The sequence below is a fragment of the Borostomias antarcticus genome, assembly GCF_949987555.1.
Source record: "Borostomias antarcticus genome assembly, chromosome: 21".
Lineage (NCBI taxonomy): Eukaryota > Metazoa > Chordata > Actinopteri > Stomiiformes > Stomiidae > Borostomias > Borostomias antarcticus.
This window is the reverse complement of record NC_140254.1, coordinates 21,363,844-21,377,424: the sequence shown is the minus strand read 5'-3', so window position 1 is coordinate 21,377,424 and position 13,581 is coordinate 21,363,844. Positions and strand designations below refer to the sequence as shown.

General features: G+C 52.0%; 1 protein-coding gene across 1 annotated transcript; it reads right to left on the bottom strand.

The window, feature by feature from the left end:
- Window positions 1–422: 422 nt before the first annotated feature.
- Window positions 423–7,943, bottom strand: LOC311322955 (uncharacterized protein; the record flags this gene model as incomplete). Its single annotated transcript, XM_084455072.1, has 2 exons — window positions 6,687–7,943; window positions 423–892 (listed from the first exon to the last, which is right to left on the bottom strand). The coding sequence occupies exons 1-2, from the start codon at window positions 6,862–6,864 to the stop codon at window positions 423–425; spliced, it is 648 nt and encodes a 215-aa protein (XP_084311198.1). The 5' UTR covers window positions 6,865–7,943.
- Window positions 7,944–13,581: the final 5,638 nt, after the last annotated feature.

Below are 13,581 nucleotides of genomic sequence, written 5' to 3'. Positions count from 1 at the left end.
CACACACACACACACACACACACACACACACACACACACACACACACACAGGCAAAGACACAAATATCACCTACACACATATCCCATCACACTCCTACCCTCCCCCCCTCGCCCACGACCCTCTACTGACCCTGTATACTCCCCCCCTCCCCCCCTCTACTGACCCTGTATACTCCCCCCCTCCCCCCTCTACTCACCCTGTATACTCCCCCCCTCCCCCCCTCTACTGACCCTGTATACTCCCCCCCCTCCCCCCCTCTACTCACCCTGTATACTCCCCCCCCTCCCCCCCTCTACTCACCCTGTATACTCCCCCCCTCCCCCCCTCTACTGACCCTGTATACTCCCCCCCTCCCCCCCTCTACTGACCCTGTATACTCCCCCCCTCTACTGACCCTGTATACTCCCCCCCCTCCCCCCCTCTACTGACCCTGTATACTCTCAGGTCCTCCCATCAGGATCTGCTGCTGTGGCGGCACCGTCTCCAGCCCCATCAGCGAGGATGAGGAGGAGGAGGAGGAGGAGGAGGAGGAGCAGACGGAGGAGTTGGAGGAGCAGGGGGGTGGGGAGGACGGTGGGCACTGGGAGCTCTGGCTGGGCACGGCGGACAGCGAGCTCAGTGAGGGGACCTGGGCGCCGGCGCCTCCGTGCATGCCCATGCCGTTCTCCGTCAGGAACTCCTCCAGGTCCATGTACTGCAGCTGGAAGAGGCCGGCGTCGCAGGGCAGCGTGCGCTCCCACAGAAGGGGGCCCAGGAACGCCTTCTGGGAGGCGTTACGCAGCACGCCGGGCCCGCCGCCCCCGCCCCCCACCGCCGTGCCAAAGCCAGCTCCGCCCCCGCCGCCACCGCCGCCCTGGGAGTCCTCGTCAGAGTCCTGGCGCTTGTCTTTGTCTGGGGAGGGAGGGGGGGGGGGAGAAGGGATGAGAGAATCAGGAGAGACAGAGCAGACAGACACAACAGAGACAAGAACGAGGGAGGGAGGGTGGGTGGGAGAGGGAGAGGGGGAGAGGGAGAGAGAGAGAGAGAGAGAGAGAGAGAGAGGTCAGTGAGTACACCAAGCCAGCAAGTTAATCAGTGCTGTCTTTTATCACAACATAATCATCTGCCCCTCAGCTGCGTTCATCTTCATACTGGTCAGCCATCTTCATACTGGTCAGCCATCTTCATACTGGTCAGCCATCTTCATACTGGTCAGACATCTTCATACTGGTCAGCCATCCCTGACGGGACCCGGCAGGTTAGAGGAGGTCAGGGCACGGACAGCGCCCTGCCACCCCGGACAGCACCCTGCCACCCCGGAGACCCGGCCGAGAGCGGGAGCGCCCGCCACGAGCTCGCCGAGTCAAACAAACACGGCCAGCGACCAAAAAGGGACAACACAGGGGACACGGCGGAGTAGCAGTACGGTGACTCCAACGCCAGACCCATGAGCAGTGAGGTCTGTAGACCACCACAGACCATAAGGGAAAGGGCTGCAGGGTGGGGGAGGAGCCTGCCTCTGTTTCAGAGGAGTTGAACTAGGTACAAGATCCAGGACCGGACTACATCCTGGACCGGGCCGGGCTCTCTTTCACAAACACCTCCAACCTTTCCCTTCATCCCAGCGTCATCCCAGTCCCAAAGAAGTCTAGCGCAACTTGCCTAAATGACTGCCTCCCAATTGCACTCACCTCCATTGTCACAAAGTGCTTTGGGGCGGACAGTCACAGCTCACATGACAACATCCTCCCTCCTGTCAGCTTCTCTGCCCCGGCGTCCCCCAGGGACATGTGCTCAGCCCCCTGCTGTTCATCCTTATTCCCCCACGACTGCACTGTCACACACATCGTGGTGGCAGGACAACAACCTCTTGCTCAACGTCAGCGAGAGCAAGGAGCTGATGGTGGACTACAGGAGGCAGCAGGGAGGGGAGCGCGCCCCGGCACCCCCACACCCCCACCCCCAGGCAGCAGCAGGGAGGGGAGCGCGCCCCGGCACCCCCACACCCCCACCCCCAGGCAGCAGCAGGGAGGGGAGCGCGCCCCGGCACCCACCCCCAGGGAGCAGCAGGGAGGGGAGCGCGCCCCGCCACCCACAGCCAGGGAGCAGCAGGGAGGGGAGCGCGCCCCACCACCCACCCCCAGGGAGCAGCAGGGAGCAGCAGGGAGCAGCAGGGAGGGGAGCGCGCCCCGCCACCCCCACACCCAGGGAGCAGCAGGGAGCAGCAGCTGCTCCAGATCTCTAGGGATCAACAGTGAGGATCTGAGCGGGTCACGCTACACGCAGGCGTGGTCAGACAGAGTCTCCTCTTCCTCTGATGGCTGAGGACTCCAGGATGCTCACCACCTTCTACAGGTGCACCATCCAGAGCATCCTGACTGGCAGCATCCCAGCTCAGTACAGCTGGACCGCCCTGGACCGCCCTGGACCGCCCTGCATCGCCCTGGATCGCCCTGGACCGCCCTGGACCGCCCTGGACCACCCTGGACCGCCCTGGACCTCCCTGGACCACCCTGGACCACCCTGAACCACCCTGGACCGCCCTGGACCGCCCTGAACCGCCCTGGACCGCCCTGGACCGCCCTGGACCGCCCTGGACCACCCTGGACCGCCCTGGACCTCCCTGGACCACCCTGGACCACCCTGGACCACCCTGGACCGCCCTGGACCGCCCTGGACCACCCTGGACCACCCTGGACCGCCCTGGACCGCCCTGGACCGCCCTGGACCGCTCAGCAGAGGAGGGTCAGACCAGCACAGCGCATCACCAGGACTGAGCTGCAGGAGGAAGGATCCCCTCTAACCCCATCACAGACACAGTCTTTTCACACTCCGACCGTCTGGCGGGCGCATCTGGACCCGACTAGCAGGCTCACAGACTGGTTTCACCATCAAGCCTTCAGGCTATTGAACTGCTGACACACGTCAAACACACACACTAGAGTAACACATGGCATACACACACCACAAGGATTGGACCCTTACCCCACACACTTTGACACTTTAAAGAAAACTTCTGTTTACATTGTTACCACTAGTCACTGTAATTTATATCAGTACTGCGCTGCATAGGCCTAACTGTTCTGTCTTACCACTTAATATTACACACTTATATATTGTGATGTCATTATGACATTACTGTGACCTACGACAAGTTGACTATCACTATTATTATTTATTTTATTTTTCTTTAAGCAAATACCTTTATATTATTTATACTACACCGCTTCTTGCATTTTAGACTTTTAATTGCATTTTAGACTTATAATTAGAATTTATATAGTTTTATTTTAATCACTTATTATACCCTTATTTTACTCACTATATAAATTTGAGCTGGCTCTGAGACTATGAATTTCCTTACTGGTAATGATATTTGCATTGCTATCAATACATGACAATAAACCAGAAACACAGACACACACCACAAAACACACACAACAAACACACACAAGAAACACACACAACGCACAAACACACACAAGGATACCAGTCAGTGTCAGCTGGAAGAGACCGGCGTGGCATGGCAGCGTACGCTCCCACAGCAGGGGGCCCCGGAGAGAGAGAACCCTAATACTGGACATTACAGAGAGAGAGAACCCTAATACTGGACATTACAGAGAGAGAGAACCCTAATACTGGACATTACAGAGAGAGAGAACCCTAATACTGGACATTACAGAGAGAGAACCCTAATACTGGACAACACAGAGAGAGAACCCTAATACTGGACATTACAGAGAGAGAACCCTAATACTGGACATTACAGAGAGAGAACCCTAATACTGGACATTACAGAGAGAGAACCCTAATACTGGACAACACAGAGAGAGAACCCTAATACTGGACAACACAGAGAGAGAACCCTAATACTGGACATTACAGAGAGAGAGAACCCTAATACTGGACAACACAGAGAGAGAACCCTAATACTGGACAACACAGAGAGAGAACCCTAATACTGGACAACACAGAGAGAGAACCCTAATACTGGACATTACAGAGAGAGAACCCTAATACTGGACATTACAGAGAGAGAGAACCCTAATACTGGACAACACAGAGAGAGAACCCTAATACTGGACAACACAGAGAGAGAACCCTAATACTGGACATTACAGAGAGAGAGAACCCTAATACTGGACATTACAGAGAGAGAACCCTAATACTGGACATTACAGAGAGAGAGAACCCTAATACTGGACATTACAGAGAGAGAGAACCCTAATACTGGACATTACAGAGAGAGAACCCTAATACTGGACATTACAGAGAGAGAGAACCCTAATACTGGACATTACAGAGAGAGAACCCTAATACTGGACATTACAGAGAGAGAGAACCCTAATACTGGACATTACAGAGAGAGAGAACCCTAATACTGGACATTACAAAGAGAGAGAACCCTAATACTGGACAACACAGAGAGAGAACCCTAATACTGGACATTACAGAGAGAGAGAGAACCCTAATACTGGACATTACAGAGAGAGAGAGAACCCTAATACTGGACATTACAGAGAGAGAACCCTAATACTGGACATTACAGAGAGAGAGAACCCTAATACTGGACATTACAGAGAGAGAGAACCCTAATACTGGACATTACAGAGAGAGAGAACCCTAATACTGGACATTACAGAGAGAGAACCCTTATACTGGACATTACAGAGAGAGAACCCTAATACTGGACATTACAGAGAGAGAACCCTAATACTGGACAACACAGAGAGAGAACCCTAATACTGGACATTACAGAGAGAGAGAACCCTAATACTGGACATTACAGAGAGAGAGAACCCTAATATTGGACATTACAAAGAGAGAACCCTAATACTGGACAACACAGAGAGAGAGAGAACCCTAATACTGGACATTACAGAGAGAGAGAACCCTAATACTGGACATTACAGAGAGAGAGAACCCTAATACTGGACATTACAGAGAGAGAGAACCCTAATACTGGACATTACAGAGAGAGAACCCTTATACTGGACATTACAGAGAGAGAACCCTAATACTGGACAACACAGAGAGAGAGAGAACCCTAATACTGGACATTACAGAGAGAGAGAACCCTAATACTGGACATTACAGAAAGAGAGAACCCTAATATTGGACATTACAAAGAGAGAACCCTAATACTGGACAACACAGAGAGAGAACCCTAATACTGGACATTACACAGAGAGAGAACCCTAATACTGGACAACACAGAGAGAGAACCCTAATACTGGACATTACAGAGAGAGAACCCTAATACTGGACATTACAGAGAGAGAGGAGAAGAGAGAAGAGGAGGGGAGACAGAAGGAAAGAAGGATAAATAGGAGAGACGCGAGGCTAGAGAGGAGATATGAGAGGGGAAAGAGATATGAGGGGAAAAGAGAGGGAATGCAAATAGGATGAGGTGATATAAGAAGAGAGAAGAAGGAAAAGAAACATGAAAGATGGGAGGAAGAGGGGGAGAGGAGAGAGGGAAGAGTAAATAGAATAGACAGCGTGAGAAAAGGGAGAGGATGGATGGGGGGATGAGAAGAGAAGAGCAGGCGGAGTGAGAGGGAGGTGGATGTGTGAAAGGATTGACAAAGAGAGAGAGAGGGAGAAGGAGGGAGAGAGAGAGTGGGAGAGCAGCCCTAGGAGAGCAGGAGTGGGCGTATATGAAGGCGTTGAACAAAGCCAGCCGGCGGAGGCGAAGGAGAGGAGCACTCAGCTTTGTGGGAGAAGCAGAGAAGCATGGAAGCCACTGACAGAAATACTAACACCTTTCAGCTGAGAAATAGTGCAGGAATCCCACACAGGTCTCCGTCTCACAGGAACACCAGTAAACACAGACACAAGTCCGCCATGCTGGGAGAGAATGTGAGCTGTTGTGGTAACAGGGACACTGGGAGGCCCTGCTCTGGGGAGACTGTCAATCCTGCTCAGCGTCAGGCCTCACACAGAAGACCACGGACCAGAGCCGCAGTTGTCCAGGTCTTGCCACTAGGTGGCAGTATTCAGTCAGTGTGATTACCCAGTGTTGAGCAGCTGAGCTGGTGGGAGTTGTGACCTGTGATCAGGGAGGGGCCCCTGGGCTAATATTTCTCAGAAGGTGTGAAGGGAGATAACTGATGGACTGATATTGTGTGTGTGTGTGTGTGTGTGTGTGTGTGTGTGTGTGTGTGTGTGTGTGTGTGTGTGCAGGGGCACCGCTAGAAATTGTGGGCCCTATGAAAGAATATAATATTTGGCCCCCCAAACCTAGACCTTATCATAATAAAAATAATAACAGTGGTTTATGGGGGCCCCTGTTAGTGCAGGGCCCTTGGAATTGTCCTACCCCCCCCTTACGGAGCCCCTGTGTGTGTGTGTGTGTGTGTGTGTGTGTGTGTGTGTGTGTGTGTGTGTGTGTGTGTCTGTCTATGTTATTGTTATTATGATGATAAGAGATAATTATGAAGAGGCATGTGTCCCTAATTAAAACCAATCAAGAATAATTAACAAGCGTTCATTATCAGCAAACTGCAAACAACAAAACATACAGGCTGAATAAACGAAGACTAATAAACGAATAATACATCTCAATAAATAAATAAATAAAAACAGTGTTTGTGTATGGGTGTGCTTGTGTGTGTGTGTGTGTGGGGGGGGGGGTCAAATAGCCCATAGGTAAACACTACACAAAAACACACATATTTACATCTTACATACTATTGGACCTCACCTTTCATTTCACACGAGTCTTTCCATCTCTGGTCAGCTTTGATTGGGATCTGCAGGAGGGACTTCAGGTTGGCCATGGAGTTGAGGTGTCCGCCGGTGGGTGCAGCGCCCGCGGGGTTAGCGGTCCCGAACTGCGGTTTGAGGTCAGGCGGGAGAAGCACGGTGAGAGGCCTGGACATGGTTCAATGGACGGCCGTTGATTCCCACAGTGATCAAGCAATATTACTTTTCCAATTAATCCACAAATGATTGAGAGACCGCCAACTTATTCACAACAATGAGACTATTGAAAAGGTGGGCGGCTGAGCAAAGAATGTGAAAATCAAAAGTTGTAGCCTAAAGAATTATCCATCCAGTTCCCATGGGAAAGAAATTTACAAAAATGTTGTCCTCAAATAAGTCATGTCCAATTCATCATATCGGTAGGTGCACTTGGCCCGTTAGAGGAAATGTCTCTCAGCCTGTCAGTAAGATAAACAGACTTAGACCTATCTCTGATAAACAGACTTAGACCTATCTCTGATAAACAGACTTAGACCTATCTCTGATAAACAGACTTAGACCTATCTCTGATAAACACACTTAGACCTATCTCTGATAAACAGACTTAGACCTATCTCTGATAAACAGACTTAGACCTATCTCTGATAAACAGACTTAGACCTATCTCTGATAAACAGACTTAGACCTATCTCTGATAAACAGACTTAGACCTATCTCTGATAAACACACTTAGACCTATCTCTGATAAACACACTCAGATCTCTGCAGCTCCTCTGCTATTAAACGTCAGTCTGTTTGTTGTTGCCAGTCATCAGATTGATTAAACTCTCTTTTTGCACAGGACAAAAATATTCCCCGAAAAACTTACAGAAATGAAAATGACGGGTGCCCATGGAGTCAAAAGAGGTAAAAGGGGATTATCTATTATCTAGCTGCAGGCGGTGTGGAACAGAACTGGCTGATGCACTGAAAAGTCCTCAAAGATTCACAATAACGAGCAAAAAAATCGATAATAAATATAGTTAGCAAAAATATGAGTAAGGAAAATAGTCTCCGTCCAAAAAATATCCAGCAGCATCAGACTCGATGGATTGATGGCCGTTGTTTTCCTTTTCCTACTTTGTAGCTCTCTCTCTCTCCCTCTCTCTCTCTCTCTATCTCTCTCTCTCCCTCCCTCTCTCTCTCTCTCTCTCTCTCTCTCTCTCTCTCTCTCCCTCCCTCTCTCTCTCTCTCTCTCTCTCTCTCTCTCCCTCGTTATTTTGGTCGTTCACCTTCGCTCCCTCTCTCCCTCTCTCCCTCTCCTTCTCTCCTTCTCTCTGTTTCCAGCGAGGACGCGCTCGAGCGAGTCAGCTGAAGGAACACGGGCCGCTTTTCGTGACATCACATCTCACGGTGCTAGGGGGCGTGGCCGATCGGCAATCAATATTCATGATCCCAGCTCCTCTGTACCGCCCCAGAGTACCCGGATGAACCCACCCCTGCCCTATAGAACCAATGGCAGCATGCGAGTTGCTAAATGTACAGAAACCACGCCCATTTGAACTAATGATTCTCCTCCTCGTTATCAACTTGCTCTCTGGTGTTGGGACACGTGGTCCCCGCTGTCAGTCGCAGACAAACAAGTCACAACCCAAGAGTGAATGAGATGCATGTTTAAGGGAAGATCAGTAAGGGCCTGGTGCAATGTTCATAGGATACATGTCATTAGAAAGACAGCATGGATGGTGTTGATGTAAAGATACATAAAACGTATAGGCTAGACCACCCAAAAATGTAAAACTTACATAGACCACCCCCAAAATTACAAGTGTATGGTGTTGATGTAAATATGTAAGACTTAGGTTAAATAGACCACATATAATTGTAACTAATCATAATCACAAATATTCCATAGTGTGTTTGCATCCGTCAGAAATGTGAGTAAAATGTAAAATGCTTTAATATCTCCATCCACCGGCGGCAGACACGTCCTTGCACTCACAGCAGAGCTCTCTCTCTCTCTCTCTCTCCCCTCCTCTCTCTCTCTCTCTCTCTCTCTCTCTCTCTCCCCTCCTCTCTCTCTCTCTCCCCCCCCCCCCTCTCTCCCCCCCCCCCCCTCTCTCTCTCTCTCTCCCTCTCTCTCTCTCTCCCCCCCCTCTCTCTCTCTCTCCCCCCCCCCCTCTCTCTCTCTCTCTCCCCCCCTCTCTCTCTCTCTCTCTCTCTCTCCCTCTCTCCCCCCCCCTCTCTCTCTCTCTCTCTCTCTCTCTCTCTCTCTCTCCCCTCCTCTCTCTCTCTCTCTCTCTCTCCCCCCCCCTCTCTCTCTCTCTCTCTCTCTCTCTCTCTCTCTCTCTCTCTCTCTCTCTCAGGGAAAGTACATCATGCACATGGCCCTGGCACGCGCGAGTGCTGCCTACCGGCGGCCCTGCCTCGACGCGATTGGTCCAAAGTAGGTCAATCTCTGCCTTTCTCGGGACGCTATTGGACAGATGTAGGTCACTAGCTCCTCCCAGAGATCCCGATGCCCCAGCCGCGTGAGGCTGTACTGGAGGGGAAGTAACAACAGGCGAGCAGACTCGGGCACACAGATTCTGTTTGGATTACTGCTGGACTCTGCTAGATCCTGAGATCAAATGGAATTTGCAGAGACAAATTTGTTGAGTCGTTTTTTTAAAGCCACAACAGATTAAGTGAAATATTCAGCAGAAAATGCCTTGCATTAAATAAGATAGAGAAACACATTTCAATTGTAAATCCTTTTGAAATGTAACCTACTGGTTCATATAGAAACGGAGTTGCAGATGATGTTGAACCCACACCATAATATCCACATAGCCTACATGAATTCATAATGTCCCAGGCCCCATACCATTTCTACATACCTTTTATTGACCAGTAATAATTATGATAGGCCAAATACATTTAAAAGCCATATTTCAGAAATCAAAAATAGCCTATGACACTGGGACACAAAGGGAAAAGCTCTTCCTCTGCCACCGTGCACAAAAAATATAAAGCATAAAACCCTCCATAACATTGTTAGTGGATGGAAGGTGTTCACTACAGAGACAAGCATTGCTTTTATCTGAGTGGAAGAGGACCAGACTATAGAATATGATCATGAGCTCACATGAAGCCGGAATCAACCCACTTCCACTAATTAACTGATTAAGTCAACATCAAGGACTCACATTCTATATTCCTCCTCCTCCCAGCAATCATCAGCTAAGGGCCTGAGGGGCCATCTAGTGGACGCTGAACAGTACTACACAGTGATTATACCCAGAAATACAACACCGCAAATAATCTTAATTTGTACCTAGAGGTATGCAACATTCCAATTACTGATATTAAAAACATGGACCCAATACACTGACTGAACGAGTCTAGACATTAGAATGAGGAATGATTACTGTTCCAGAGAAAATCAACACAGTGAGCATTTCCAAACATGAGCTAATACACCCAAAAGCAGTCTTATCAAATTGAGAATACAGACTCACCTACAGTAGTGGAGGTGGTGGTTAGTCCTAGAGGTGGTGGTTCGTCCTGGAGGTGGTTAGTCCTGGAGGTGGTGGTTAGTCCTGGAGGTGGTGGTTAGTCCTGGAGGTGGTGGTTAGTCCTAGAGGTGGTTAGTCCTGGAGGTGGTTGCTAGTCTTGGAGGTGGTTAGTCCTGGAGGTGGTGGTTAGTCCTGGAGGTGGTGGTTCGTCCTGGAGGTGGTGGTTAGTCCTGGAGGTGGGGGTTAGTCCTGGAGGTGGGGGTTAGTCCTGGAGGTGGGGGTTAGTCCTGGAGGTGGGGGTTCGTCCTAGAGGTGGTGGTTAGTCCTGGAGGTGGTGGTTAGTCCTGGAGGTGGTGGTTAGTCCTGGAGGTGGTTAGTCCTGGAGGTGGTGGTTAGTCCTGGTGGTGGTTAGTCCTGGAGGTGGTGGTTAGTCCTGGAGGTGGTGGTTAGTCCTGGAGGTGGTTAGTCCTGGAGGTGGTGGTTAGTCCTGGTGGTGGTAAGTCCTGGAGGTGGGGGTTAGACGTGGAGGTGGGGGTTAGACCTGGAGGTGGGGGTTAGTCCTAGAGGTGGTTAGTCCTGGAGGTGGTGGTTAGTCCTGGAGGTGGTGGTTAGTCCTAGAGGTGGTTAGTCCTAGAGGTGGTTAGTCCTGGAGGTGGTGGTTAGTCCTAGAGGTGGTGGTTAGTCCTGGAGGTGGTGGTTAGTCCTGGAGGTGGTTCATCCTGGAGGTGGTGGTTAGTCCTGGAGGTGGTGGTTAGTCCTGGAGGTGGTGGTTAGTCCTGGAGGTGGTTAGTCCTGGAGGTGGTGGTTAGTCCTAGAGGTGGTGGTTAGTCCTGGAGGTGGTGGTTAGTCCTGGAGGTGGTGGTTAGTCCTAGAGGTGGTTAGTCCTGGAGGTGGTGGTTAGTCCTAGAGGTGGTTAGTCCTGGAGGTGGTGGTTAGTCCTAGAGGTGGTTAGTCCTGGAGGTGGTGGACTAACCACCACCTCCAGGACTAACCACCACCTCCAGGACTAACCACCACCTCTAGGACTAACCACCACCTCCAGGACTAACCACCACCTCCAGGATGTCCTGGAGGTGGTCAGTCCTGGAGGTGGTGGTCAGTCCTGGAGGTGGTCAGTCCTAGAGGTGGTTAGTCCTGGAGGTGGTTAGTCCTGGAGGTGGTGGTTAGTCCTGGAGGTGGTTAGTCCTGGAGGTGGTGGTTAGTCCTGGAGGTGGTGGTTAGTCCTGGAGGTGGTGGTTAGTCCTGGAGGTGGTGGTTAGTCCTAGAGGTGGTTCGTCCTGAAGGTGGTGGTTAGTCCTGGAGGTGGTGGTTAGTCCTAGAGGTGGTTAGTCCTGGAGGTGGTTAGTCCTGGAGGTGGTGGTTAGTCCTAGAGGTGGTTAGTCCTGGAGGTGTTGGTCAGTCCTGGAGGTGGTGGTTCGTCCTGGAGGTGGTGGTTAGTCCTGGAGGTGGGGGTTAGTCCTAGAGGTGGTTAGTCCTAGAGGTGGTTAGTCCTGGAGGTGGTGGTTAGTCCTGGAGGTGGGGGTTAGTCCTGGGGGTGGGGGTTAGTCCTGGAGGTGGTGGTTCATCCTGGAGGTGGTGGTTAGTCCTGGAGGTGGTGGTTCATCCTGGAGGTGGTGGTTAGTCCTGGAGGTGGTGGTTAGTCCTAGAGGTGGTGGTTAGTCCTGGAGGTGGTGGTTAGTCCTGGAGGTGGTGGTTAGTCCTGGAGGTGGTGGTTAGTCCTGGTGGTGGTTAGTCCTGGAGGTGGTGGTTAGTCCTAGAGGTGGTTAGTCCTGGAGGTGGTGGTTAGTCCTAGAGGTGGTTCATCCTGGAGGTGGTGGTTAGTCCTGGAGGTGGTGGTTAGTCCTGGAGGTGGTGGTTAGTCCTAGAGGTGGTTAGTCCTGGAGGTGGTGGTTAGTCCTGGAGGTGGTTAGTCCTGGAGGTGGGGGTTAGTCCTGGAGGTGGTGGTTAGTCCTAGAGGTGGTTAGTCCTGGAGGTGGTGGTTAGTCCTAGAGGTGGTTAGTCCTGGAGGTGGTGGTTAGTCCTAGAGGTGGTTAGTCCTGGAGGTGGTGGTTAGTCCTGGAGGTGGTGGTTCGTCCTGGAGGTGGTGGTTAGTCCTGGAGGTGGTTAGTCCTGGAGGTGGTCAGTCCTGGAGGTGGTTGTCAGTCCTGGAGGTGGTCAGTCCTGGAGGTGGTGGTTAGTCCTGGAGGTGGTTAGTCCTGGAGGTGGTGGTTAGTCCTGGAGGTGGTTAGTCCTGGAGGTGGTGGTTAGTCCTGGAGGTGGTGGTTAGTCCTGGAGGTGGTGGTTAGTCCTAGAGGTGGTTCATCCTGGAGGTGGTGGTTAGTCCTGGAGGTGGTGGTTAGTCCTAGAGGTGGTTAGTCCTGGAGGTGGTGGTTAGTCCTAGAGGTGGTTAGTCCTGGAGGTGTTGGTCAGTCCTGGAGGTGGTGGTTCGTCCTGGAGGTGGTGGTTAGTCCTGGAGGTGGGGGTTAGTCCTAGAGGTGGTTAGTCCTAGAGGTGGTTAGTCCTGGAGGTGGTGGTTAGTCCTGGAGGTGGTTAGTCCTGGAGGTGGTGGTTAGTCCTGGAGGTGGTGGTCAATCCTGGAGGTGGTGGTTAGTCCTGGAGGTGGTGGTTAGTCCTGGAGGTGGTGGTTCGTCCTGGAGGTGGTGGTTAGTCCTGGAGGTGGTGGTTAGTCCTGGAGGTGGGGGTTAGTCCTGGAGGTGGGGGTTAGTCCTGGAGGTGGGGGTTAGACCTGGAGGTGGGGGTTAGTCCTGGAGGTGGGGGTTAGTCCTGGAGGTGGGGGTTAGTCCTGGAGGTGGTGGCTAGTCTTGGAGGTGGTTAGTCCCGGAGGTGGTGGTTCATCCTGGAGGTGGGGGTTAGTCCTGGAGGTGGGGGTTAGTCCTGGAGGTGGGGGTAAGTCCTGGAGGTGGTGGTTAGTCCTGGAGGTGGTGGTTCGTCCTGGAGGTGGTGGTTAGTCCTGGAGGTGGGGGTTAGTCCTGGAGGTGGGGGTTAGTCCTGGAGGTGGGGGTAAGTCCTGGAGGTGGTGGTTAGTCCTGGAGGTGGTGGTTCGTCCTGGAGGTGGTGGTTAGTCCTGGAGGTGGGGGTTAGTCCTGGAGGTGGGGGTTAGTCCTGGAGGTGGTGGTTCGTCCTGGAGGTGGTGGTTAGTCCTGGAGGTGGTGGTTAGTCCTGGAGGTGGTGGTTAGTCCTGGAGGTGGTGGTTCGTCCTGGAGATGGGCGTTAGTCCTGGAGGTGGTGGTTCGTCCTGGAGGTGGGCGTTAGTCCTGGAGGTGGTGGTTAGTCCTAGAGGTGGTTAGTCCTGGAGGTGGTGGTTAGTCCTGGAGGTGGTGGTTAGTCCTGGAGGTGGTGGTTAGTCCTGGAGGTGGGGGTTAGTCCTAGAGGTGGTTAGTCCTAGAGGTGGTTAGTCCTGGAGGTGGTGGTTAGTCC